Raw genomic sequence first — 27,986 nt, forward strand, 5'->3', positions numbered from 1 at the left:
AAATATCTACTTTGCTTTGCTTAACCTTGTTTTAACTCTTTATCTAAATTAGAAGATCGAGATCTGCAATTTTTGCAGTTTTGCACTAGATTCAAGTATTCTTAAACAGAAATGTTATTTTGTTAAACAAAATGTAAATTTAAAACTATCAATGTTGGTGTGTGTCAAAAACACAATGATCAATAACTTTAGTATATTAAAACCATGTCATTTCAGTTGCCACCGCAACTATTGCGAATTGAGTTAAAGCTCAAATCTTAGTTTTATAAATAGTTTATATACCTGTAATGTTGAGTTGTATTTTTTTTTTTAATTTTCCAACTTGCACATAATAGTCTCCACTGTCACTTTCTATCGTGTTCTTTATTGTAAGTTTGTGTTGTGTATCTTCCATTGAAATGATATACTTTTCATTATGTATTATTTCTCTGCCATTTTTCAACCATTTTACTGGCGGTATATCCGGCCTAAGTTTGCAAGTTAAAATTGCATCTTCACCCTCTATGCAATGAATGTCATTGGGTTCTTCGAGAAAAGGATCTGTAAAACATGTTTTAAATCAGATAAAAAGTATTAAGATTCTACGTCATAATATTACTATGAAATTATTCACGCGATATAATGATATTCAAAATCCGCAAAAAGAAGAAGACGAATATGCACTTATATTTTCAGTAGATAAAGATTTTGGGATTTTATGTTCATTTTATTAATAACGTATATGTATAGTATTTAACCTTCAGATGCAGCTTCTTAATGCAAAAATGTAGACAAAATATATACCTAAAGGGACAGGCATCAACAAAAATACGAAAGCAAATATGTTATTGATATATCATGTATATAAAAAACGTTATATAACCTGTACACTTTACATGCGATGTCACAATGACATTTGTTTTTTCACGATTTGATGACAAATTGGGCAGGTGAAATCTAACTAAAAGTAACTTTGTCGTATTGGTAAAAACGTAAACAAAATTGAAAACTAGATAGACTGACATGTTATCAATTTCAAATACATACATGAAATATGAAAACTAAGAACTTCAATACACGGTATAATAGACTAAATTCCTTTTTCATTGATAAACGAAATTACTTACTTATTAATGGCACATCTTCATTTGAACCTGAAAATTAAGATAGAAATGTCTGTATTTAATGATAAAACTGGCGAACAGCAACACTAGACACATCTGACAGACATTTCAGGACCTAAGTTCCCATGTTGATATATTTATTTTAAAACTTAAGTGAGTTGTTATTTAGTTAAGACATAATCAAAACTCAAAGTAATTACAAATGAAGGTACCCCTCCCCCCCCCCAAAAAAAAAAATCTTGCCAATACACGATCAATGGTTCCAATTTGTCCAGATTGTCATTTTAGTATTCTGGTATTACTGATATTCTGTTATGCTGTAGTTTAAAAATTAAAAGCAGATACAATGTGTATTTTGATGATCTGTGTGTGTTTATCAAATTAACTATGAGTTGACGCTGATGTTTAGAGCAAATAATTGATGTATGTCTGTATAATATTGAAGATGAATTGCGTTATTTTATTATGCAGTTTTAAAATTGATATTTTATGACATATATGCTAATTGTCGGATCTTATCGGATTAGTATACACCAGAGAAAATTGCATTATCATTTTTTTATTGAACTAATTAAGACAACCCAGATTGTGTTAAATATCAAATTACCTGCATTTCTGTTTCCAATGTTTCTGTGCATTTCTCTTCTACGTTTCCAAAAGAAGATAACAGAAGAAACAACTGACACTACTACGAAAACTCCAAATACAATACCAACACTGCAATCAACAAATAGTTCAATTACCGATAAACAATGACAGTTTTGAGAAGAATGTATTAGTTAATAGATATTGTTATTATACTTCAGTGTGTTTTTTCTATATAAAAAGTAATGAAATAGTTGTGCTATTTCATTTCACAGAACCATTTGCCAGTCAATAGTTTTAAAGACTATTGCCCCGGTGAATAGTTTCATAATCATCTTTCCCGTACTTTTTCATGCTTCTTTTTCATTGGACGATAATGATGTCATTGACTACTCTGCTTGGTTACGTATGCTTTGCAACGTCAAACTCCCCCTTATATTTTAAACGGTGGAATCTGTTTGTGTTGATTGTAATTTCACTTTTAAGAAGCACTTATAAAAAAGAAAAAAAAATCTTCACGGAGATTTTTTTGAAGATCTAAAATATAGTACCTTATTCTTAATATGGGTTCGCTCTCCGTATATTAAAAGTGAATTTGCGTTTGGTGTATTTTAGCTAGAATTTTTTATAAGCACAGAACGTTTAACACAAGTATTTCTAGTCTTGATTGAAATTAATGAAATATTTATTAATACAAAACGAATTATAAAATAAAGTATAGTTCAGCATGTGCATATAAAGTTATGTGACATTTTTTTTTTTCTTTCAGATGATATATACACTTTTAGAAAATTAGTTATTTGGTATATATATAAAATACTTAATGGCTGTGTTGTTCAGTATAATAAAACACCTAATGACTGGGTTTGCGGGTAATAGCAAGTTTGTTGTCCCTTCACATACCAACTATTGCTCTCGGCTTTGCCTCGAGCAATAGTTGGTACCTCAGGGACAACAAACTTGCTATTACCCTCACACCCAGTCAATAGGTGTATAATATTCATTATCTAAACTATGTGTTGAACGTTGGCATACCATGCCTATGATATCAGATCTGCATATTGACACATGTTCCTAGAGTCAAATATTAATATTGATGATGCCAAAAATTAAACATACACAAAATTATAGTCCTTTTGTATGGCTCAGTACTAGTACATACCTTCATTGTGTTATATAAAAATGTAAATAAATATTGTTTATTTCTAATAAGTCTACTATCAAACGTTATTCAGGACAACATTTCTTACAAAACAAATTCAATGAAGATACAAGGACTATAGTTTTGTACACACCACGTTAGTTTTGTTGACAAACGATTTATCCGTGACACTCGGATAAACAAAATGTGCATGGGCAAATAAAGTACAAAATGACGTTAAAACGTGTTCAGGACATACAATTTCGAAAGTGTTTACCAAATAAGGTAAAGTACTCTAATCCTTGAGTACATAATTCTAAGAAATCCGCAAAAGTCAAAGTGTAACTCCAGTAGCATGTATATATTATTGTCTTACAATTGTTATTTGCAGAAATTATATCATTTAAGTTTTCACATCACTGTTTCGTATCACACTCCGTGTAGTTTGATACATGATATACCTCTTCAAACAGATAGATATCAATCCACAACCATAAGATAATGTCAAATATCTCTTTTCTTGGAGTATAATAAATTGTATTTGAAATTGCAATGTTCTTCTTTTTTATTAACTTAATTGTCGAACCTTTAGTATTGAAAATGTTAATAAAAAAAGAATGTCAGTAACATACTTTCTAGTGTAGAAATCTTAAGGTTTGCCTGACTCAAAGGAATTTAACAGATACATATGAGACAAGAGTATTTTCTCGAGTTCATCGAGAATATTAAAAAAGATAAATAACGGAATCGTATGAACACAAAACGGAATGAGACACATTTGGTCAGTCGTCTTGACGGTAATGACATAATTAAGACAATATGGTTCTAATTATTATATGAGTTAATTCAATGAAGAACATAACGTACGGAAGCGTTTTTGGGTCATTTATTTTTTTTAAATTTTATATTTAACTAGTAATATCCATTTTTCAACTTATAGTCTTGAAATCGTCAATTTTAATCTTGCAATTATTAACTTTCATCTTGGAATTTCCTTCTTTAATTTTGTAATTATTAACTTAATTCTCTGAATTCTCAACATTAATCTAGGAATAATCAACTAATATCTTGGAGTTTCCAACTTTATCTTTGAACGTCCAACTTAATTCGAAATATTAGGCTACACGAAGCTATAAAAGACTTTCGATGCATCCCTATCTTTCTTTTAAATTTTACAAAACAATTAGCCGTGAATTATAGGTGGTTTAGGTATGTATAGATACAATAAGCTATTAGCTAGAAATAAAATATCATAATTTTAAAATTAAAGCTAATAATTTCAAGATAAAAGATGAAAATTTCAAGATTACAGTTGATCATACGTTTACAATTTTGGTTTATAAACGACATTACTGAAATAATTGAATGTTTCTTAAATTTGGTAGGCCAAATCATTTAGAAATATTATGCTTTTAGAAAACATGTGGTCCACTGCAAACCACGGTGGAATTCATCCGCCATTGATAAGATTTTTACACCTCATGAATTTACGACAAACATATGAATACGCTTTGAAAAAAAGTATTTGTATAATGCCGGAGGTGTGTTTGATGTCACGTAAGTTTCCAAGCTTAGTTCCCGTCTGTTTATTAGGAACTTCACACAACAGAATAATCAATACTTTTAATTTCGCGTCACAAAATTCATACACATGGTGATTTTCATGATTTGTTTGTAAATATTGTCTAGCTCATTGTTTTCAGAAAAAAAATGATTTTCTACATTCTTTAGTGTAGTTTTAATAATTTCCCTTTACCAGTCAGGGGCATTACTTAAACAAGTAACAATTAAAATTACCTAAACAAGTAATGTTGAAAACGAGGCTATTTTAAATATAACTTATATAAGTAACTTTTCTGAATAATATTTTTATAGGTGTCCAATAATACAGATTTTACTAACTTTAACAAATTTTCACAGTCATCTGGTTATTTTCCCCATGAAATATAAAATCTAATTCTTCTGAAACACTAATTAACTTTCTGAGGCACTTATCTTTCATACCGACGCTTCTTGGTCAAAGATTGGTCTCTTGGGACTATTAAATTATCATTTTCCTCCAAAATCTTGAAGGTAGACTGATATAAATAGATAGATACTTGAGAATTAATTAAGACTTGAAGTTATTTATAATTTGTAATCAAAATCAATCACATATGTTCCTAAAATAAGTGTAATTACTTATTTTTTCAAAAATGTATAAAATAACTTATTCAAGTCATATTTTTGTAATTATTTTTAAATTAACCCTTTATTTCTATACTCCTCTCAAATCGAATAACTTCTTTGTTTTATGATATAAAGTGATGTAAAAATTCATGAAAACTAAATTTAGTCTATGTTTCTATTAAAAATTAATATAACTCTATTAAGTAATTTTATTATTTTTAGAAACAAAAATTACTTATATAAGTAACTTAAAAAAATAACTTGTTTAAGTAACGCCCCTGACTGTTTACTGTCCATGCTACTGTAACGTATCAATGAACTACCTTCTGTTTGTCCAAGATAAAAATTAGCGTTCGATTTCTGCGGATTTTATGTTTCCTCTTACCTATCTAGCATCAAGACCTCATTTCAAGCACACATTATTGGATTTTTTGGTGTTTAATTGCTCTTCAGCGACATATTTCATTTGGCAATTTAATCTTTTTGATTCAACACTTTATGAAACGCACATTTGGCGTACCAAATGCCTGACATCTCCAATGAGTTTTTATAGTAAACAGATACTTAGAAACAATGATCAACGTCCAACTTTGACTTTCTCAAAAAATACTAAAATCAGCATTTTATTTGTCACTTTCTTATTGTTTGACTACGTATCAGATATATACCATAGTGGAAAAGTGAAGAAAACTTACCAGATTTATGAACTGGGTGCTAAACTATATTCCCTGTAAGCTATACAGGTAGGATTCTTAAACTAAAGCATTAAACTATCAAGGTTAAGTATAGTTTAACATACTTGCTTAATAATGGTCCTGTAGTTTCACATTATAAGATTTTTAGAAGAATTATCGACTACGACATGGAGAGCAAGTGTTTGCTTTTTATTGTCTTGTTCACATGGTTTTACGTATTACAATTAAGGAAAGTCAATAAGAAGAAAATGATGAATCAATGCTTATATATTTAATTTACAATAGATAAAAGAACGCCCAAAACAGATAATGTTAAGATTGTTATATATAGATGATTGTTTTTAAACAATTAAATTATCTGTATTGCACTTAATGCTGTTAAACCATTGTCTTAGCTTACTGCATTGGGCTAAGTATCCCTGTATATATATTATTATATATACAGGGATAATATATAATTAAATATTATTAAAATGTTAGTATTATACAATTAAACATAATACATAATGAAAATAAACATCAATATAAATTAGGGATGTCAACGAGTACTCGAGTATCGCTCGGTGGTAACGAGTATCGAATACCCAAATGATACTCGACTAATCGGTTTCCTGTTCGAATGCCGTTGCCTACTGATAGAAATAATGTTTTTATTAATAACGCCTCCCGGGAATTTCAATATTAATCAGAATTAATCAAAAAGAAAATACGTTTTGAATGTTTGCGTTTAATTGTAATTTAAAATCCTCAAAACATACGTAGGCTATGAACAAGTGCACTTTTCCTCCAAGGCTTACACTTTTAGTTAATCATGTCTTAGTCATTCCATCAACCCTGTACCGTCAGAGGAAATATTTGCATTCGTTTTACTGTTAGTTACGTCACATAGTTGACAAGATAATAGTTCTTATTAAGAACAAGATAGTTGCACACTGTGTCGACCCTCAGAAAATTGTTAAAGGTATCCGGAAGTTCTAGTTATCACCCCTCTGCTAATCATTAGATGTGTTATATTACGATTCCAAAATACTACTGTTAGAGTAATCATTTTTCTATAGAGGTTAGATAATCAATTGATTAGATTATTGCCAGTTAACATAATTAGTGCATGTGGTAAATGAGCTATTAATTATGGCATAAACTTCCTTGGACTTTTATCTAGTCCTTGGTTTTAATGTTGAGGTTTTAATGCCATAAGACAACGTCGCACTATACGTAAAATTGGTATAATATTGTGTTTCGAATTTTTTAGATGTTTTCCGTGCGAGTACTCGAGTATCGCTCGGTAAATCCAACGATTACTCGATAAGTGAATCTTCACCTAGTTGACATCCCTAATATAAATTGATTCCTTCATTGATTTTTGTGTCTGCTTACAAATCGGAAAAAATAACGGATGTACACCTTACCGTTTTGTGATTATTATTATAAATGAAACAAAGATAGAAATCTTCAAAATTTTCAGAACGGAAATATGCGACATAATAAAATTAAATGCCAGAAGAAATATTAAAACCGGAAATTTGTTAACCTCTACATACTGTAAATGATAGATGTAGGTAACACGTATGTTTGACAAATCAACACACACTTCTTCCCTTAAATAAAATACCACGAGGTGCCAAATAAAATTGCATCGCAAATAACATGAATAACCTATTTATTTAAATTTAACATGTGAGAAAGTAATATAAAGATGATAGCCAATAAAATCTTTAGAACTAAATTACAATTTATAAACTTACATTTGTCCAGCGGACAAATTTCTGTTATCGATTGGACCGGTTTGTTGTGTAGTACCCATGTTCTCAACAGAAACAGTTCTGTTATGAATTGGACCATTGTGTTGAGTAGTACTTATGTCTGTAACAAAATAGATTATACAATGTACCATAAATCAACATAAGTTGATGCTTCACAGACCACAAATCCTTCTTCAGGTGTTAATATGCAATTTTATTCGCAATAGCATCAGCCAATTTACTTAAACAAAATTGATGAAATCCTTTTAAAGTAGATAACGTATCAACCTCGTTTATAGGTATTTGATCTTCTCCTAGTTTAGTTTTATTTTTTTTATTCTCTCCTAAAACATGTAAAACAAAATGTCAAAAGCCTAAAAATTGATCAACCATTGTCGCTATAAAGAGTCAACTGGTCTATTTAGTTGATTTCAATTATGTATACATCTTCCTGATAATTTAATTGGTCATTTTCGCATGATAAGAGCATCTTAAAACACCAAAGAAATCAATGAAAACGGCAACGAAGGATACTCAAACTAGCATGTATAAAAGTCAACGGACGAAATTGGTCTTTTTGATTTGTTTGTAAATCTTGTATCGCTAACTTTTCTTTTCACAACAAATATATATTCTTTATTCTTCTGAATTGCTTTTATAATTATAGTCCTCCGTCCAAGTTACCGTAAAGTATCTCAGGACCTGTGAAGCACTGTCTGATTGTCCAAGAAAACAATGTTGTTCTATTTCTGCTGACTTCAAGTAAATTCTGACTTATTTATCCTCATCACCTCTTATTAGTCATAACTTTTCGGAATTGTTTGGTTTTCAATGATCTTCAGCGTCATAACTGATTGGGCCGTGTAACCTTTTTGATTCGTCACTAATTAGTCTTGTGTTGACGAAACGCATGTTTCGGGTATCAAATGAAAGCCTGATCTACTGTAGGAGTGTTTAGAATACATCACACCTATGAAGTTTCTAATGAAGACAAAAGGAGCGTTTGCAGTAAAACAAAACTGCCAAAGTAACTTATGGAAAATTTTCTACAAATATTATTAACTGGACTTATCAAGTGAATGGGACTATCTTGAAATAAAATGAGATGTATGTTAAGTCAATGTGACAGTTATTTTTTCTTATATCATCCCACATCTGCCTTTGTTTCAATCCAAAAGTATTCTTTAGCATGTTTAAAGAAAACTCGACAAACAGTCTTGTGTTGTAGCAGGATGTGATGATTCAATCACATCAAATTTTTAAAACGACATATTTACTCAGTGGTAGCTAGTACTTACAATTAAAAACATTCTCTTCCAGTAGGGATTGTTTATCGCCGATTGTAGAGCCATATACACAGGCATATGAAACATTAAGATCTTCTTTAGTCAGATTTTGTATAACTAAGGTGTATCCATCCTTTAAAACCTTTCCGTCATATTTTTTATTTGGTCGTCCTTTTTTAAGATCTATGAATAGTGTCTGTTGTGCTGGAGTGTACTTATCCCATCCTGCAAGTTTTGGGCAGCAGTTTGAAACATTGCAAAATAATGTCACATTTTGTCCATAATCTCTTACTTTTTCAAGAACCTTCCATTCTAAGTCACCTGAAATATATGTTGTTCTTTTCTTGTTTAAATAAAAGGCTCCATTGTGATTAATATAACATGCATACAAATAATAATGAATAAAACAGTAATGTTAACAAGGCCAACTAAATGCTTGATTGCTAAAGCTAGAATCATATTATCTAGTGTCATGTAAAATTAAGATTCAAAATTTGTTCTTTAAATCATTCCAAGTCGTTTATTGTCATTAAAAAGCTTCTATATATAAAGATGCTTCATTTGACTAAAAAGGATATCAGCAAAAAGGTTTCAATTAGAATGTATATTGTGTGCTGCAAAACACATCACCAGTGTTATTTCAATAAAATATATTCATGAGGCTCGTTTCGGAAATGTTTGTTTGCATGAGATTGTTATTTCACTAGGAATGATTCCCCTCCTTAAACAAGATGTTTCCACATTCGTAATGACCAATTTGTTAATGAAAGAAAAGTCGGAAATATATGGATAAGGTATTACTTGAGGAATCAAAAAAGCAAAAAAATATATAGGGTTCAATGAGTTTGTTGTCGAGATATTAGACATTGGAATTTTGGCGGGAAAATGTTTTCTCTTGATTTTTCATAGCTTTATAATTGACCAGTTAAAGTTAAAATTAAAAAGTGAATAAGTTTTTATAAGACTTTTACAAATGGCTTATGAATATACATGTACAAGATTTATAAAAAGAAAAATGGGGTCCATGGGTAAATATTGTTAAGGCATTCAAATGGATAAAACCAGAGGATTTCAAAAACCTGAAAAAAATTCCACAACATGACCAGCAAATATCCTTAAGTAATGTTTATACCAAAAAAAAGGCTGATATTGTGGTAATTAAATCGGAATAGATTTATGAACTTTTTTGACAATCATGTGCATTAACATTCAAAATTGAAAAGGAGACAGATCAATATAAGCAATTGTTGCCTGGTGTATGTAAATATTTTCGACGGTATGAATCAATGTAACTGCTTGAAAAACTCGGTTAAAAGTGTATTTTTAAGTAACAAACTTGGCAGTGAATCCTTTATATTTCTGAAATTATATAAATAATAAATGCAAAACTTTACAATGTGCAAGTTGAAATTATCACTTGTGTCGTACACTTTGGGTTCAAACAATACACAATCTACATGTCCACGTGTAAGTTAATCAACGGTATGACACACGCAACTTATGATAGTATATACGAAAGAACTAATCATGTTTCATAAACAAATAAAAGCAATACATCTATAATCATATTGTAAAGGTTTTGGTCTGTAAAACTATAAAATTGATAGATACATGCAACAGTAGTATACAGGTGTCCAAAGGTTATGAATGAATTGAGAGAAAACAAATCCTAGTTACAAACAAAAATCGAGAAAACACATCAACTACATTGTATAAGATGAAACAAACAAATAAACAACAGACCGAATTGTGCGTCAATCGCAGTAAAAGTGTTATTTTCATTGGTTTTAAAAAATGGGTTCATTCAACAATTCATCATCATGCATACATTGGCTAGAAATTTATGGACGGGTTGAGATCATTTCATAAAATTAGTGTTCATACCATTACGTTGTTGTCCCAGTCCCAAGACATGAACCTTTAGCCATCTCCGTGTGGGGGATTTTCAAGCAGATTTAAAAACCTATTAGTGACCTTGAGCTAGTGTACGCTTCTTTTGTCCAATATATATCTTTTTGGCACATTCCTCTCGATCTTTTATTCTCTATTCTACTTATAATATCCTAATATTATTTTTATGTACCCACCTTGTATTTTCAGACATCTGATTAAAATAATTAATTTTACAAGATACTTCATATCTGTTATACTTCGTCAATCTAAAAAAAGAAATATTATATGGATAACCTGCAGAATGTTCGAATTTCAAGTACTTTTCCTAAAAAAACTAAATTTACAATATAGAGTTTATAAGACATGTAAGATAAAAGAATCTAGATGACAATAGTCTAAACAAAATGACAGTAAATAATACAAGATGTTCGTAACATCACATCAAGTGATTAATTTGCCAAACTAAAAAATGCAAAACTCAGACAGCATCGTCAATTATTAAATGACCGTGAATAGTGAAATTAAACCAATTCAAATATATAAAACAACACCCTGCCTGATGCCTGAGTAAGAAAAAAAAACACTAAGCGACAATAGCTGAATACATAATTCAACTTGATGCCGCAACATATACATATAGGAGTAACGTTTATGTGTTGTTCATTTCCAAAATGAAAAATAAAAAGATCAATTGGTTTCAATTTAAAGCATTTGAAACATGTTATTTCAATAGATCGGGAGGAGCTTACAGTCTAATTGAAGATGTGAGTGATACGGATGATTGCCGTTATTTCGGATCCCCTATCAGTGTCACCAAGATAAATTAAAAAAAGAATCAGTGCAACTATTACATGGATTTAAAGTCTGTTTTACACTGTGTCTCACTTTAATTTGCAAATACACATAAAGGTATAGTGTTTACAATTTTTAAACAGATCAATGACCTTTACTTGACACTTTATTGCTGAGCTTATCCCAACACAAATATCCTTAGATGGACTGGTCTATAATAAGCGAACCGGTTAATCCTGACCAATCAAAAAAAAATGAATAAACAACAGTGATATCAAGACAAAAAAGTTTTATTTTTTTTGCATTTGTATTTCTAAACGAACTCCATAATCAAATAATGCCTTATTTAAAAAAAAAAAATTGTCTTAGTTAAGGTTGTATTACTTCAATTGTAATTGTTTGTATTATCGTATATATGTTTTGCTCATGTGCTATGTCTATATTCGTTGAACCGAAAAACGCCAAAATCATTCAATCGCGAAGTGGAATTAACTATTTGTGAATTCGTGTAAATTCTATTTAATGTTTTTTCTATTTTAAATCTCGGTCTATTTCTGAAATTTAATCTTACATACTTTTGATTTTTTAACCCTGTATGCTAACATGGCCTATGTGAAATTTTGAAATTGTTTGTATGTACATTGAACGACAAATATTTGTGACGTTTAAAATTCTTGACGTCAGACACGCAAATCAATGAATGTGTTTGTAAATAGATGTTTTTGTGTTCTGTTAAATTGTTCCTTTTAAAATTGTTACACGATGATGACTGCTGTACCCATATTTTGACTATTTTATTTATTGTGTCTGTTTAGTTAACGCATCATTGTAAATATAACGGAATTTGATGAGACTGTCATCAAAGTGAGAAGGTTAGCGCTATAAAACCAGCTTTAATCCACCATTTTCTACATTTGAAAATGCCTGTACCAAGTCAGGAATATGACAGTTTTTGTTCATTTGTTTTTTATGTGTTTTGTTATTTGATTATGCCATGTGATTATTGAATTTTCCGAATTGATTTTCCTCTGAGTTCAGTATTTTTGTGATTTTACGTTTTCCTATATGGATGTTTGTTTCTTTATTGACATATCTAGTTGTTCAATGGTTTACCATTACTTGTATGATCTAATGTTGACTGTTGTATTCCTATGTTTTGTCATTTTAACTTACTATTTCTGTTTGTTTTGTTCCCACATTGTTGTAAAAAAAATAATATTATATTCTGCTGTCATACAAGGTAACAAAACTACTGTTTTCTACACAAGGAAATGCTTGGTCCAGGTCAAAATATAACATTTGCCTTCCATTCGTAAGATGTATTTGAACTTTTGATTTTGGCAATTGTAAAAGGACTAAAATTTCCATTTTGAATTTCCCCAGAAGTTCGGTGTCTTTGTTATTTTTCACTCTACAATCTGTTTTTTTTTTTTATCTTTTAGAAACTTTATCGTAATTCATTGAATGTTATGAACGCACCAACAAGATTGATAAGAAAATTTTGAAAAGCTATTATCTTCATATGGACATATAAAGAAAATACACACACAGTTATCAAATGACAAAATGCTTTTGAAAACCATAAGTTCAAGAGATTGTTGTAATTCAATTTTAATTTCAATTTAAGTAGTGCCAATTTAACATGATACTTATTATAATGAATGTACAATTAAATGAACCGTCTCAGCTGCTCTCCCTTGTTAATGTTGTTATTTCACATATTTTTCAAATAAAATTCTCAAATAAGACTCATATTTGTATTTTATTCTGATTATGTAAGTAAAAAAATCATGGTAAATTGCTACACACTATTGTTTGGAGACATGAACAAAAAGCAAACCCTATTATCTGAGAACAACAACAAAAACGATTCAATATGATTTGAAAACTTGGTAAGGTCAAGAGCTCTTGAAAGATTTATGTTCACCTTTCTTTAGTCCTGCTGCATGCGTAGGGTTAAATTCAGTTCTGGTACTTATAATGTATTGTAATCAATATAGGGATGTATCATGTATATTACGTATTTATTACTCTTTTTCATACAAAACTTAAAAATATCAGAGCTTCAATCTGACACGAACAGGGAGAATAGACCTATTTTGTCCTGTAAGAGATCGTATAAGGAGCATTTCGGTGTATTTCGCGGATTAACACTACAATAATCATTACAATATATTCTATCTGTAATGAGTTGAAAAATGAGACATCAAAATAATTATCTCCCCCTAAGTTTTAAAAAAACAAATTCTGTTAAATTATCAAATCACATTAAACAAATATTCTTCAATAAATCATATTGTTCAAAATGCTTTACAAATAATCATCGTATCTATAATTTTTTTAACTATAGCTTTGTATTTCAATGTAATGATAAATAATATGCTTATCATAAATCAATTAACTTCATGCTTCTGATTTTCAACACAAGGCTCGTCTTTTATTTACACGTACTACTTTTGAAATAAATTTGATATAAATTTAAGCATATATGATGCTTAAATTTATATCAAAAGTAGTACGTGTAAATAATTCATTCTAACAATTATCTTAAAAATACCTTAGACATTCAGTTTTGACGACAACTTCTTGTTTTCTAGAGGGACCACATGCTTTTGCATAAATAATTGCAAACAGACTATCGCAGCCATTTTGGACGAGTTTAAACATCAATAACCAGGTAACATGAGTATCTATGGTGACCTAAATAATCAATCAAGTATTTTTGTAAACATTACACATATTTATCAATTTAAAATTGAATGGGTAATTTTGGTCATTTAAATATTTCTATTTGACACGATATTTGATATCAAAATTTAATGTAACAAATTTCATGATATGCATTCAATTGATCGTTTAATACTATAATCCTTAATGTGTCCTAGGTCAAACAAAGGTAGTTTTGGACTGTACTTTACACAGAAGGGGATTTTTTTCCGAGTTGTGTTCTACGACAAGAAAAACCTAAAAATATGCATTACCTGACCCTTTATACCGTCGAAAAAATAATATTATATAGAGATTTGCAAAATTTAGCGTTCCTATTTTACCGACCACACAAACACAGGATATATATTTATAATGCGTTCAGGTTTTAATACGCCCTACGGCTCATTTAGAATGTGTTCTAAAATTACTATTTAATCTAGATGTACACCTTAGAAATTATTATCCATGCATAATACAAATATTAATGTAACTGTTAAAGTAAGACACAAATGAATTGTTGATACCATCCGGTAACGGTGTATGCGACGACACTTTGTAAGTAAATTATTGTAGCAAACTAGTTTCTGGAAAAGGGGGGGGGGGGGTTAAAAAAATATTTTCCACTGGACGTTATGCCACCAAAAAATCAAACAACCTTTAGATTTTCAAAAATCTATATTTTTCACGAATATATATAGTATGGCTTTACTATACGAAAGTTTTTTGTTACACCTATATGTGACCTATCATAAAATGAACTTAAAAATAATAAAGTCCCAAATATGCAACAAAAAACTCTAAGACGAATATAGTTTTGCAGTAAATTATAGCTTGCGTTTTCATCTGGGAAAATATTTACATCACAGAGGTCATTATTCCATGCCTTGGAGTTTATATTAAACGGACTGCAATAAATTTTGATACTCTGCAATTTTCATTCTCAAAATGGGTTGTTTTGAATCATTGCCAAATGGCTAAAATTCTACGTTTTTTCGCTAAAAACCTGTGTTTTAAATTAAATGTCTGATTACTTATATATATCCTTTTAAATAACCATTTCATAAAGAGAAACAATTTGCATCTATGTTGAAAAACCTTAATTTCTTTTGTGCCAGAGAAACTGCATTCAGCTTTTCTATCATTCAGCTGAATACAATTTATCTATTTGAGAAATGAGAAAAGAAAGTTCCCAACTGGTTTAGTATCATCCTGCAATAAAAATAAAAGAAATAACATGTTTGCTATAATTTTAGCATTCCCTTTTTATATATAATACCAAATAAATTCATATACTAAAACTAATTTTTTAGCCTATCGAAAATCTTAATTCAAAACTCTTACGGCTAAAATTTTAGCTGCCAAAAAAAACCGATTCAATTTATGAAACTAAAATTTAAGCATTCTACGCAATTTGAACAAGTTCTTATTATATTAAAATTACATGATATAAAATGCTAAAGTTTTAGTTTTTTTTTACGAAAATGTATGATGATAAATTAAATGTAAAATATTTCACTTATGAGGTGTTATGTATATTATGTCTCTCGGGCGGATTAAGTGGGGTTGAAACTCCTGGAATATATGCTGTTGGTGACCTTCTGCTGTTGTTTTGTTATTTGGTCGGGTTGTTGTCTCTTTGACACATTCCCCATTTCCATTCTCAATTTTATTGGACCCCCCCCCCTTTTCCCCCTTCTGATAATGGCTGGATCTGCCCCTGTATCTTGATTTAAGAATACTAAGTAACACAGGTACTTGTTTACATGAAAGTTTCAAAGAAACACAATAGCTGCATTTGCATATTTATGACACGGTATTATCGCTAAATCTTTGTTATCATCCTCCTTTTGTATACTTCAAATTCATATTGTATACCAGTACTGTTTATTATATTTTGTGTCTACATATATTATACGTCGTTTGTTTTACTAACAATATATAAACCATTAAGATTAAGTCAAGACAAGACAAACTTAAAGAGGGGTCAGTTTGGCTTTGGACAGGCGAGTGAAGATGTCCAAAATATGAATAAAAAAATACTTGAAAAAAATGTATAACAAACAACAATTGACTGAGCTGTTTGAACACATATATATCAGCTATAGAACTTGTACATAAGCATATGGGTCAAGTAGATTCTTTGTTTATATTTTCTCATACAAATAACAACTAGAAAAACAAGTCAAATATAAAGAAATACTCACGTAAAAGATTCCTGATGTTTCCTCCTGTTTTGGTAAGATTTTTTCTCTAAATAAAATTGTCACTGCAATTAATAAAACAGAAAAAAATTGATGTTTTTGCCATTTAACTATAAATAAAATATAAATTTGCGCCATTTTGAAGTCTTCAAAATTCTTTATCTATCAAACGCTTTAGACAAAGGATAAATCAAGCACTTTTCAAACGTTCAGGTGATTTCAGCATTTAAAGCGCTTTTATGTTTTGACTTTTGTCTCCTACATGCTTGAATAATTGTTTGACCTTTTATATTATTTGTTTTAAATGGTTTTTCAACAAAGGAAGCAATTATAATATATATTTCTAATTTAATTTTAACTGCTCTGATGTTATTACCTGTCATCATGGACCAGTCCGTATATATACAGGTTTTTGAGATAAATTCATTAATTAGTGTTCAACTATTTGTCCCGTACTAGTATCATACCGTCAGTTTTTTTTTATGTATCCGCGTGGTGACACTGATAAGTGATTAAAATCAATAATAGTTGTAACGACAATTATCCCTATCACACACATACTCAAATAGACTGTCCATATTCAAATTAAAGCGTAAGATCAGTTGAAATTACATATGTAATAACAGATATAATATCGATTTTTTTAGAAACCATGCCAGCAAAAAAAGGAGTTTTTATTCTGCAATTCCTTTAATTCCCTTGAATTGTCCAATAATAAATATCTAAATAAAAAAAAAACTAATATTTCAGTCCACCAAGTGCAGCTGACCGTCAACTTTGTTGTCTTATTTTTTTGCTCTTTTGGTCGAATAGCTCTTCAACTGTGTCTGTTGTTTTTCTTATATCCTCGTCTTTCAAATATCAGGCTGAGCGTAAATGATTAAGATCAACCCGGAAAAGCGCTTTGGACGCATGCAATATATATACATTTTTTTTCATTTTTTTTTTACTATTGCAGAGAATTTTGTTGTCAACAGTTATCTTAGTCTGACTTCAGTAACAAACTGTTTTCATAAGTGCTGTAATATGAAATATATGACACAAGGCAAGGGGGATGACATAAGGTGAACTTTGTTTGCAAAAGAGGGGCGAAAGATACCAGAGGGTCAGTCAAACTCATACATGTAGATCGAAAATAAACTGTCAACGCCATGGCTAAAAAAGAAAAAAGACAAACAGACAAATGATAGTACACATGACACAACATAGAAAACTAAAGACTTAGCAACACAACCCCACCAAAAACTGGAGGTGATCTTAGGTGCTCCGGGATTGTAAGCAGATCCTGCTCCATATGTGACACTCGTCGTGTTGCTTATGTTATTACACATCCGGTATATAGTCTACTTCGGCAGGTCATATTCATGCAAATGAAAGGGGATTGATGTTTCCACTTAAGGAACATATACAATATCATCTGTGAAACTGTTATTCCATAACGGCCAACCGTCTCGTGATGGCGTCTGTTAAATTTACGAAGGGATGATTTTAACTTCACCATTTGGAACTCTTGGTTTAATAACTTCCTTGTGAGCAGCAATCCTCTACCAAAAAAAATCATGTATTGATAGGAAATACAAGATCGGGAAAACCGTATCAATTTGGAGATATATACTCAGTATGCAGGCGATGGCTGCTAGAATGTGCACTACTTAGACCCTCATTGTCAATGTTTAGATGTAAGTCAAGATAAAGGCCGACTTAACTGTATCTGTTTTATCCGTTATCTCATGCTCGATGGGATAGATGTGTTCAACATAGGCACAATAGCAATTGCGATAGTGGACACAATGATACAGTAGTATTTGTTAACTCGTGCAAAGTTCCGATTTTTGGAAGGAAATACCTATGCTTCCGAATGTATATATAATATGCATGATTATTTATTTGTAATTCCGATTCTTCCACTTAAGCATGTTAAGCTCACTTTCTCATTCATTGGTGTGGGAGGAATCAAACTTTAGAGATAAGTGCAAAAAAAAAAGTAGTCGACATTTCAAAATCTTTGCATAGACATTTGTTAACTCATTTAAGCTCTCCTGCTGAAGAAACATTCATAAAAGTACTCCGGAGGCGCATAGTTTATGAAATGTAATGCGAGTTCTTTATGCTATCAATGCTAAAAAAAACTTCAATTTTTGGAGAAAGCATATAATTTTTGTTTAGGTCTGTTAAGTGATCTGATGTTTCATTGACGACCTAAATTATCCCATTGACTGGGACAGATTAGGTGAAAGTTTGTCGGTAACAATCACTACTCACTATGTACTTGTTAAAGACACTGAATCTGTGGGGTCACCAAAGGTTCTCAACACCTAAATAAAGCAATTCGAAAAACGAATCCGGAATAATAGGATGTGTTGATTTATATCAATAATATAAATCAAAACATAAAGGTTATTCCTGAATAATGTTTTGAATTATTTTATTACTAAAGGCGTTAAGAACCTTTGGTGACCCCACAGTTTAAATTATGTAATATGTAAGAAGTGAGCAATGGTCGTTACAGACAAACGTTCATCTAATCTGTCCCAGTCAATGGGATAATTTAGGTCGTCAATCAATGGCCAGGACCACACTGTTTTGAATATGATTCTAGTACCATATGGCTTATTTACTCGTTAAAATTGATCTTTTATCTGTAGAGAACACTTGTATTGATGACAGAAATGATAGGATCCTGATATTTTATATGCTTTAATATGCTAGAATCTCATTCAACATTTACCCTAAACTTGGTCTCTGCTTTGAATAATCTCTTTGAACTGTTTCTCTAAATGGTATTCCTGACAATACAGTTTCTATGTATGTTTAACTTGCCGTTTGTTTTCGTTGTAGTGCAGTGCTTTTGATGTTCTGTTTTCCTCTTATTAATTGATTGTTCGGTTTTGACTTGTAATTCGAATTTGTTTTATTGTTTGATTAGATTTATGACTATTGAACAGCGGTATACGACTGTTGCTTTAAATACAATCAAAGAGTTTTTTCATGATGAAGGCTATACTGTAATATTCATATCATTGTGTCTTTGGTTGGTGAGTAGACCATAAGCAATCATGAAACCTAATTACCTAACTATAAAAGTTATTCCAGGTATGCATGTAGGATTAATGACTTTGAAGGAGGAAAGTAAGAAATAAAACTGTCACGTTGTCTAAGTTCCCTGTACAACAGTAATTGGAAAAGGACATTATTTTGTCAAATGAGCTACACAAGTAACAAAAGTAACAAAGCAAAAAAATCAACAAGCTAAATGATACACAATAATACATTAAAACAATAACAAACAATAAAAACACATAAACCTGGTTAAACTAAAACATTTTTCAATTTATTTTAAATAATGGCCTGTACCAAGTCAATAATTTGACAGTTGTTTATTAGTTGGTCCGTATCTATAAGCTTTCGAGCGTTTGTTTTGGCCAGGCTATAAGGGATTGTTTTACATAGATATTTTGTTTGAAGTTTAGTATTTCGGTTGTTCCTTTATTTTCTTTTAGCGACTGATGCGTTTCCATTAGTTTTTGTTTGCAGCCTTGATTTGTTTCCTTTTTATCGAAATATGAATATTGAACATTGGTTGCCTATATTTGGAAATTTAATGAGAAATTGTTTCATTAATACATAAAAAACACATTTCCGTGAATCAATAGACCTTCAGACCTTTGAAAATGCTACAAATAATTTGAATGTTCATTCAAAATATGGCCTTTTCAAATCTTTTTTTCTGTTTATTGTTTTTCAGTATGTTTTTTTTTTCTATCAATAAATCAATAACTACTAATAACTTATATATGATTAAAATAAAGACAAATGGTAATCAATTGTGTACTACTTATGTATCATGACCTGTTGTAGTTCTAATAGTAAATCGGACAGACAGGACTATAATAGGAATATGGTAAGGTGTCGCATAGGTACATTCTGAACGCTGATTTAGTCCTTCATGTCTATATCCAGTGCATCTCAAACAAATGCAAACTGGTAAAATGTGCACTAAATAATGAGCATGATAGGTTTTAAGTTCATGCAATAACCTCATAAAATCTTCTGCACCTATATGTCCATGTGAGTTAAGTCCATTTAAATTAAGTAAATACAACTCATAAATGACAGAACGATACATTGGTTTGATATAAAGTGAATGAATTGCATCAGCATTTTTTGCACTGAATTTTCGTGGCAGAAGCAGTTCAAAAAGTCTGTTAGAACTTTTCAATCAGTGGAATAAGAAGAGCTGTTCTGCTCTCTCTACATCTTTTTACTTCCCTATTTTAATTTACTAAGTGTTTTAGTAAAACGTCTAATGTATAAAATTGCGATTATATTATCTATTTAAGATACTAACCAAGTCATTTAAGAATAAGCTACTAAACCAGATACCCCCATGTGCTTCAAGAAAAAGGCTTAAAGTGACATGATGCACAGCGATTCTGTTTACTTGAAGTATTCAAAAGCTAATCAATAGAGCAACAAAAAGTATAAATTCAATATGTTCCGCAACGGCTATTAGAGGAGAAACGAAAAACCTAAATGTCGAAATACGCATGAACATTAAGAAATAACTTATTTTAAATAATGGAATGGCCTGCTGGGACCCGCAAACCCTTTATACAGAAAGTTTAATCACCCTTTTCAGATTGTTGATAGAGGAATTAAAAAAACAGATTTGAAGCTATGTGTTCAAATCCGAATGAGCATGCCCCTAGATACTCTATTGGTAAGCTTTGAAATGAGGCATATAATATTTTAGTAATTAGGGGCAGCAGTCCATTGGATTATTCCAAATAAGCTATTTCTTAATGTTCACGCGTATTTCGACATTTAAGTTCTCCGTGACTCTCCTTATAGGCGTTGCGGAGCATATCAATTTTATGCCTTTGGTTCCTCTTTTGATTGGCTTTCGAATGAGGTCTAAGACATATAAGTTATAAGGGGCTGAAGAGTCGCAGCAGTCCATTCCATTAATCACAAATGGCTCTTTCTTATTTTTATTTTGGCATTCATGCTCTCCATAACCCCTAATATTGTTATTAAGTCACTTATTGTGTATACCCATTTTGGTCCACTATCAACAAGCTTTTAAAAAGTTTATTTACTGTTCTGTATATAGGCGCTAGAGGCTCGCACCAGTCAATGCCATTACTCAAAATAAGCTATTTCTTAATGTTCAGGCGTATTTCGACATTTAGTTTGTTACCCCGATTTTGTTTTTTGCCCTTGGATTTATGAGTTTTGAACAGCGGTATACTACTCTTGCCTTTATTTAGGTTCTCCGTTACTCCTCTAATATGCGTTGCGAAACAAATTTACTATATACCTATATACCTTGTGTTCCTCTATTGGTAAGCTTTCGAATGAGGTATAAAATACATCTGTAATTATGGCCCGAAGTGCCGCAGCAGTCCTTTTTGTTATTAAAAGTCGGCTAATTCTAAATTTTCATGTGTATTTTCGTATTCATGACCTCTGTAACCCCTCTAATAGTCATTGCGGCACATATTTATCATATCCATGCATGTTCCTCTATCAACACGCTTTCTAAGGGTGTATAAACTTTTCTAACTAAGGGACTAGTGGGTCGCATCAGTCCATTTCATTATTTAAAAGAAGTTATTTCTGTTAATGTTCACGCGTATTTCGACATTTAGGTTTTCCGTGACTCCTCTAATTGTGGAACATATTTACTATACACCTAAATGTATATATTTTTTGCTCATCTATTAATTAGCTTTCGAATGAGGTATAAACAATATTTTTTAATTATGGGCTGAAAAGTCGCAGCAGTCCATGCATTCTATTATTTAAAATATCCATTCCATCATCAAAAATTGGATATTTTTAAATTTTCATGCGTAATTTTTGGCATATAGGTCCTCCGTAACCCTTTATTTTCGTTGCGTCACATATTGTGTATACCCATTTTGTGTCATACCACATCTTCTTTTTTATATAATATATGTATGAAAATACAGGCTAACTGGTCGCAGCAATCCATTCCATTATTTAAAATAGTTTTTTTTTTTTAATGCACGCGTGTTCTGACATTTATGTTCTCCGTGACTTCTCTAATAGGATTTAAAATCTAAATTTTAAATCAGTTATCGGTAGTGCTCATACCACTGTCCGTCGTTATACGTACTTCGTCAAGTAATAATATTTGGTTTCTTGTTGGATTATCGATCTTTGCAAGTGATTGATTTACCCATAATCCTCCTTTTAACGTCGACATTTAGGAAAAGCAGACGCATTTTTAGCCATAGATTTATCTTCTAAAAAATCGACACCAATCTGACACATAAGTTGTTAAAAACCTTATTTTTTTACAAACTGTTTCAAACAATATTTATCAAGGATTTAATTGTCGTTTATTTTGACTCGATGGATACAATTGTCGAAGGGTCATGGCAAAATTATGATTCTTAGCAGACGGCATGGTCAAGTTTTGTCGTCATTCTGAGAAGAAAATAAATTACTTCTACTTCGAATTATTTCTAAATTTTATTTCGGATATGCAATTTTGACAATTTGAATTTAATTTAAATTTAGAGCAAACTTCTAAATCTAAATTTAGCATTATTTTGGTTGATTAGAGACGCACGTTAAAATGTTAAGATGGCTGGATTATTGAATACAAAATAAAAAATATTGTTGTTTTACGATGGATGGGCCATTAGCAAATCTTATATTCAATTTTTTTTCTCGTGCTCGGAGACACGATCGGCCACAGCAGAATCAGCAGATGTGTTGGTTTTTTTTAACGTTTTTTTGTTGTTTGTTTGTTTCTTTTGCATTGTTTTAATTCTTATATGTTCATATACATATTTACATAATTTATCATAGCATGTCTTTTTCAGTTTAAAATGCTTAGGGTATCTGGTAGGAAGAGGCGACAATGTGGTCAACATCGGCTAAGAAAACTTTTTTGCGTTCAAACTTGATGGAGATTCGGGTGTTAACAGATCTATAGAGGGTCCAGTGGCAACAACTTTACACAGTTCAGAGGTTATGTCTATGATTATGGCTCCGGTATTCACGACCGCTACTTCTAGTTCTGCTGATGATAATCAGGTAATTTTCCAATTTTTTCAAAACCCATCTCCGTGTAGTAAGGATAATGATGAGCTTGCAAGAAATGTCGATATTAAGTTAAAACATTTCAAGAGAATATGTTGATCTGGCCTTACCATTACTTTATTCACAGGCCTCTTCTGGGGGTAATTAGAAAGTCGTTATTTCACAGGAACTTTTGATACCCCGGATGTGGGGGGGGGGGGGGGGGGTATGGTGTTCTTCCTATATTTTTATATATACGAATGTGACACAAAAACAGGGTCCTTTATTTTCATGTTTTGCTTATTAGAACAGGGTTGCCTTTTTATGCCCTGCTGTCGGGAACAGGTTTATTTTTAAACAATCGATTTAAAAAGGACAGATTGGATATTGGATATTGACACAAGTATGTTTTTGCTTACATTATTAAACTGTTTGGTTACAGGTTTTATATTTCTGAACTAGTCTAGAAAATATAGGTCTCTGTCATGAACAAGGTATACATTTTCCGAGCGTGTCTAGAACAGGTGATTTTTTTTTTCAATATTTCTGTTTAGAACGGGGTATGTTTTGCAATGTTTTCTGGTTAGAACAGGGTATATTATAAGAAATTTACACAATAGGTACATTGTGTAACTGGACAGATGCGTTTTTTAGTCTATATTAGTATATTTTGTACTACTGCTCACTCGACTGTTTTTCAAGATTTACTCAAGTACATGCATAGTATACGGCTAGGCGGTAAGCGGTCAGCACTAGGATGGAAGTCGTACAATGAACAATTTCGTCTCAGAATGTCACAGGATCCAGCTGGTTTTTAGGCTGTCGTTGGCCTTGCTTATGGCTGCTCAATATGTATCCTCCATCTAGTATTGTTAATGACAAGAAGCATTGGGCGCTTAAAATGTTACGCATTCAATTACCAAGGTTCATGCGTGAATCAATGATGTGCTTTTACTCATTCTTGTTTAAGATGCTTTGATCAGCACCCACTTATGATTCAGTGCCCCAGACAAGACTGTTTCCTGAAGGCAGGCAAAATGTAAGATTAAAGCAAACTAGGCCTCAGTTTAGACCGAGATAAAAGGCACGTGTAAGAAACTCGTTGCAGTATCCCATCAGTACGAACTCGTATACTGGGCAAAATATGAAGTGAATTTTTTAGCAATGCAAATGCAATTACAATTGATCTTAAAGAGATATCAAATTGAGAATTTTTGTGATATTTATCTTATGTTTATTTTTGTATATATTTGGGTTGTATTGATTTCGAATCCAAACTGATGTATCATCTATTGGATAAAGGGTGGACTCCATTAAACATAACTGAATTAAAAGAATGTAACTTGGGGGTTATACAAAAGTGTAGATTCCTAGCTCCGGCTGAGGGGTTTACTTTTGGCTTAAGGTTATCATATGAAGGTTAAAAACTACCGCAAATAAATTTAATGTCTTAAGCACGGAAGTTCGTATTATCATGTTAAAATCAATCCAGAGCTGGGATCGGATACTTTTAATCTTATTAAATGTTTGTTAAATGTTAATTTGAACCTCTCAATTTAGCAACAATTTTTTTTTATTTATTAAGAATATATATAAAACCAAGCACTATATTTGATAATTAACAAGCAAATATCAAAATCAAAGTTAGTAAGGATGTTGATTCGTCCTCTAGTATTGTTACTACTGAGTAAATATTTTCAGATTCGAGCGTTGTATATTCCAGGCTCAAGTAATGCAGGTGCAGATTCTCTGTCTCGTTTTCGGGTGATCCATTCCCGTACATTGGGACCGGAAGCATTTATTATACCAGACATTCCTAATATGAACTTTCATATGGTCATTTCGAAACTGGAATATACTTTCAAATAAACAATTCGGTAGTTGATAGTACAGAAAAGTTTACCCGGGCTTTAAATTTGTTAAATGGTTTCAGGAAAGATTTCGGTATTGCCAAAGTATAGCTTTCGTCCTTGATGGACATTGTTGCTCTTACTGCATATATGTTAAATTAGGATTTGCTCATTCAACAATACGTACACATCGATCAGGCTTGATCAGGCTTAAGCATTTACAATAAGCTAAATGATTATGAAGACTTTACTAAAAATTAATAGTAAGCGATGGTTTTGAGCGTTCAAGGTTGCTTCAGATGGACACTAGGCTGACTTTTTAAGAGAGATATTGCATCGTATTTTGTCAATATGATCAGGTATATGAAGTTCTGCATACAAAGCTAGGCTATTCCAGGCGGTTTTTTTCCTTGGCTTGACGTGGTCTTTTTATGCATGGTTGGGGAGGTGACAGTTCATAATATGAGCAATGCATGTTCTACAAATCATGCTTTAAACAAAATGATGTCAAAATTTACAAGAAATATGTAGAAATTCATTTGGTTTCATCTAAGACCGATCAGTTTGGTAGAGGGTTAACTATACACAGTCCTGCGCAATTAGACAAATGTATATGTCCAGTGGCTTTTATTGCTTTGCTAATTGCCAGATAGACTTGTAGTAGGTGGACCGCTATTTCGTCTTTTGTTGGTTAGCTAGTTTGATTAATACCAATTTTCTGCAATACTCAAAATATCTATACATGCTTTAGGTATTAAATATTCTCGTTGTTCGTCGAACTTATTCAACATAGGTATGGACCTTTAATGGTTTACTTCTATAAATTGTGACTTGGATGGAGATTTGTCTCATTGTCACTCATACCACATCTTTCTATATCTATGTATGGAGATAGCTTGTGTCGTTGATGGATTATCCGATAAAAATATTTAGGTCGTTTGAAAGCGGGTGCATTTTTGCTTTACATATACGAATTCCCATTTAATTGTGTGTATATTCTCCTATAAGGGTTTGGATGGATAGGTCGTCAATTATTAAGAATGTGATTTTGGTAGCAACACAACGACCGGGAGGAGCTTATTTGGCTTTGAAAAGGTCGGGAGTGAAAATTTGATGGTAGGTTTGTTTTTACCGATGGATTAACTATCGCTAAGGTGAAGAATCGCATTAAAATAATGCAAGGATTTGAAGATCTTCCCAGCTATATTATAGTGCACATTGGGAAATGATATATATAAAATATCAAATTAGGTTACTTTCATCATTAGCTTGTTCAATTTATGTCAAGGTAATATGTTGATTTGCCTGATACAACTTTATTTGGTCTCAAGTTCTATTGCCAAGACTGCAATGACGGTCTTCAAATAATGGGAATTGTAATGTATGGGCAAATGCAGGCGTCAGTTAAACAGCTTCATTGTTGTCCACATGACAAAGCATGAATGTTACATTCGATATCCTTACATAAAAGCTAAACACGAGTCTCTAGCAGAAGATGGGGTGTATTTAACAAAGAGAAGAACATTTTTTTCTGAACTTAATACAGGGAGCCCTAGAAACAATAATTTCTAGTAAGACGGGTAGCATTACTTTTCCAGACGACTATTCCATGCTTTGAATTTTTATAGTTGACTCGTTGTCCGTAACAAATGCCTATATATGATCTTAGTGAACAGTTAAACGAAACATCGGAGTTATTGGGCTGTTTTATAAATAATACAAATAGTTACTTATTAATTTACAATTTATACCATATAATGGCATATATTCATTTATCAGAAAATTATTTTAATCAAATTTTGCTTGAAATGGCACAGCTATGCGCAGCTCCCCCCAATTTTATTGGCGGTTGACGGTTCTGTGAAAATTTTAACTGTAGGCTAAAATTGTCGCAGCACCGCCAATTTGGCAGATTTCGCTGCGCTTAGATAACATATTTGCAGTTTACAGACTTATTGTAATCGTATGATAGCATTAGCCTCTGATTTCCAGGGCTAATAGCTTATCTTGAACTTCCCCTTTTCATATATGGTCTGCCACCTCAAACATATTCGGCGATCATCATATAACATTTTCAAAGACACATATGCATTTTTATCAGTTAATTTTAGTTCATAGATCTACATGTATCACAAATTTGCATTTCATATAATAGTACATATATCATATCACAAATTGCATTTCATATAATAGTACATATATCATATCACAAAATGCATTTCATATAATAGTACATATATCATATCTGTTAATAAATGCTGTGGCCATTTCCTGCCAATAACAATCTTGTTATTTTTTATGAGCATCTAAGATAATAGGATTTAAAATCTAAATTTTAAATCAGTTATCGGTAGTGCTCATACCACTGTCCGTCGTTATACGTACTTCGTCAAGTAATAATATTTGGTTTCTTGTTGGATTATCGATCTTTGCAAGTGATTGATTTACCCATAATCCTCCTTTTGACGTCGACATTTAGGAAAAGCAGACGCATTTTTAGCCATAGATTTATCTTCTAAAACCCGCCCACCCTCCCTTAAATTAGTAGAATGCAATTCCTACGGAAGATACTGCTGTTTGGTTTTGTTTGTTTATTTCAGAATTGTATTGTCTACATCGATTAAACCATCACTCAATGTGGAAAGATGTACAAAAGTTTTAATGACGAGACGGTCATTCAAGAAAAAAGACGAATCCTGGACGAGGAGTGGACTTACATGCATATAGAAATTGAATGGATAACTTGGAAAGAAATTTATTACAT

The 27,986-nt window shown here is 31.4% G+C and overlaps 1 protein-coding gene and 1 long non-coding RNA gene across 2 annotated transcripts; one reads left to right on the forward strand and one right to left on the reverse strand.

Annotated features, from left to right (window-relative positions):
- Positions 1-274: 274 nt before the first annotated feature.
- Positions 275-14,083, reverse strand: LOC139483322 (uncharacterized). Its single transcript, XM_071267348.1, has 7 exons — positions 13,964-14,083; positions 10,809-10,880; positions 8,734-9,042; positions 7,439-7,556; positions 1,711-1,820; positions 1,107-1,133; positions 275-540 (listed from the first exon to the last, which is right to left on the reverse strand). The coding sequence occupies exons 2-7, from the start codon at positions 10,858-10,860 to the stop codon at positions 275-277; spliced, it is 882 nt and encodes a 293-aa protein (XP_071123449.1). The 5' UTR covers positions 10,861-10,880; positions 13,964-14,083.
- Positions 14,084-22,400: 8,317 nt separating this feature from the next.
- On the forward strand, positions 22,401-27,763 carry LOC139481969 (uncharacterized). Its single transcript, XR_011654737.1, has 2 exons — positions 22,401-22,618; positions 23,174-27,763. It is a non-coding gene; the product is annotated as an uncharacterized lncRNA (long non-coding RNA).
- The last annotated feature ends 223 nt before the right edge of the window (positions 27,764-27,986 follow it).

Source organism: Mytilus edulis, chromosome 7 (assembly GCF_963676685.1).
Source record: "Mytilus edulis chromosome 7, xbMytEdul2.2, whole genome shotgun sequence".
NCBI lineage: Eukaryota > Metazoa > Mollusca > Bivalvia > Mytilida > Mytilidae > Mytilus > Mytilus edulis.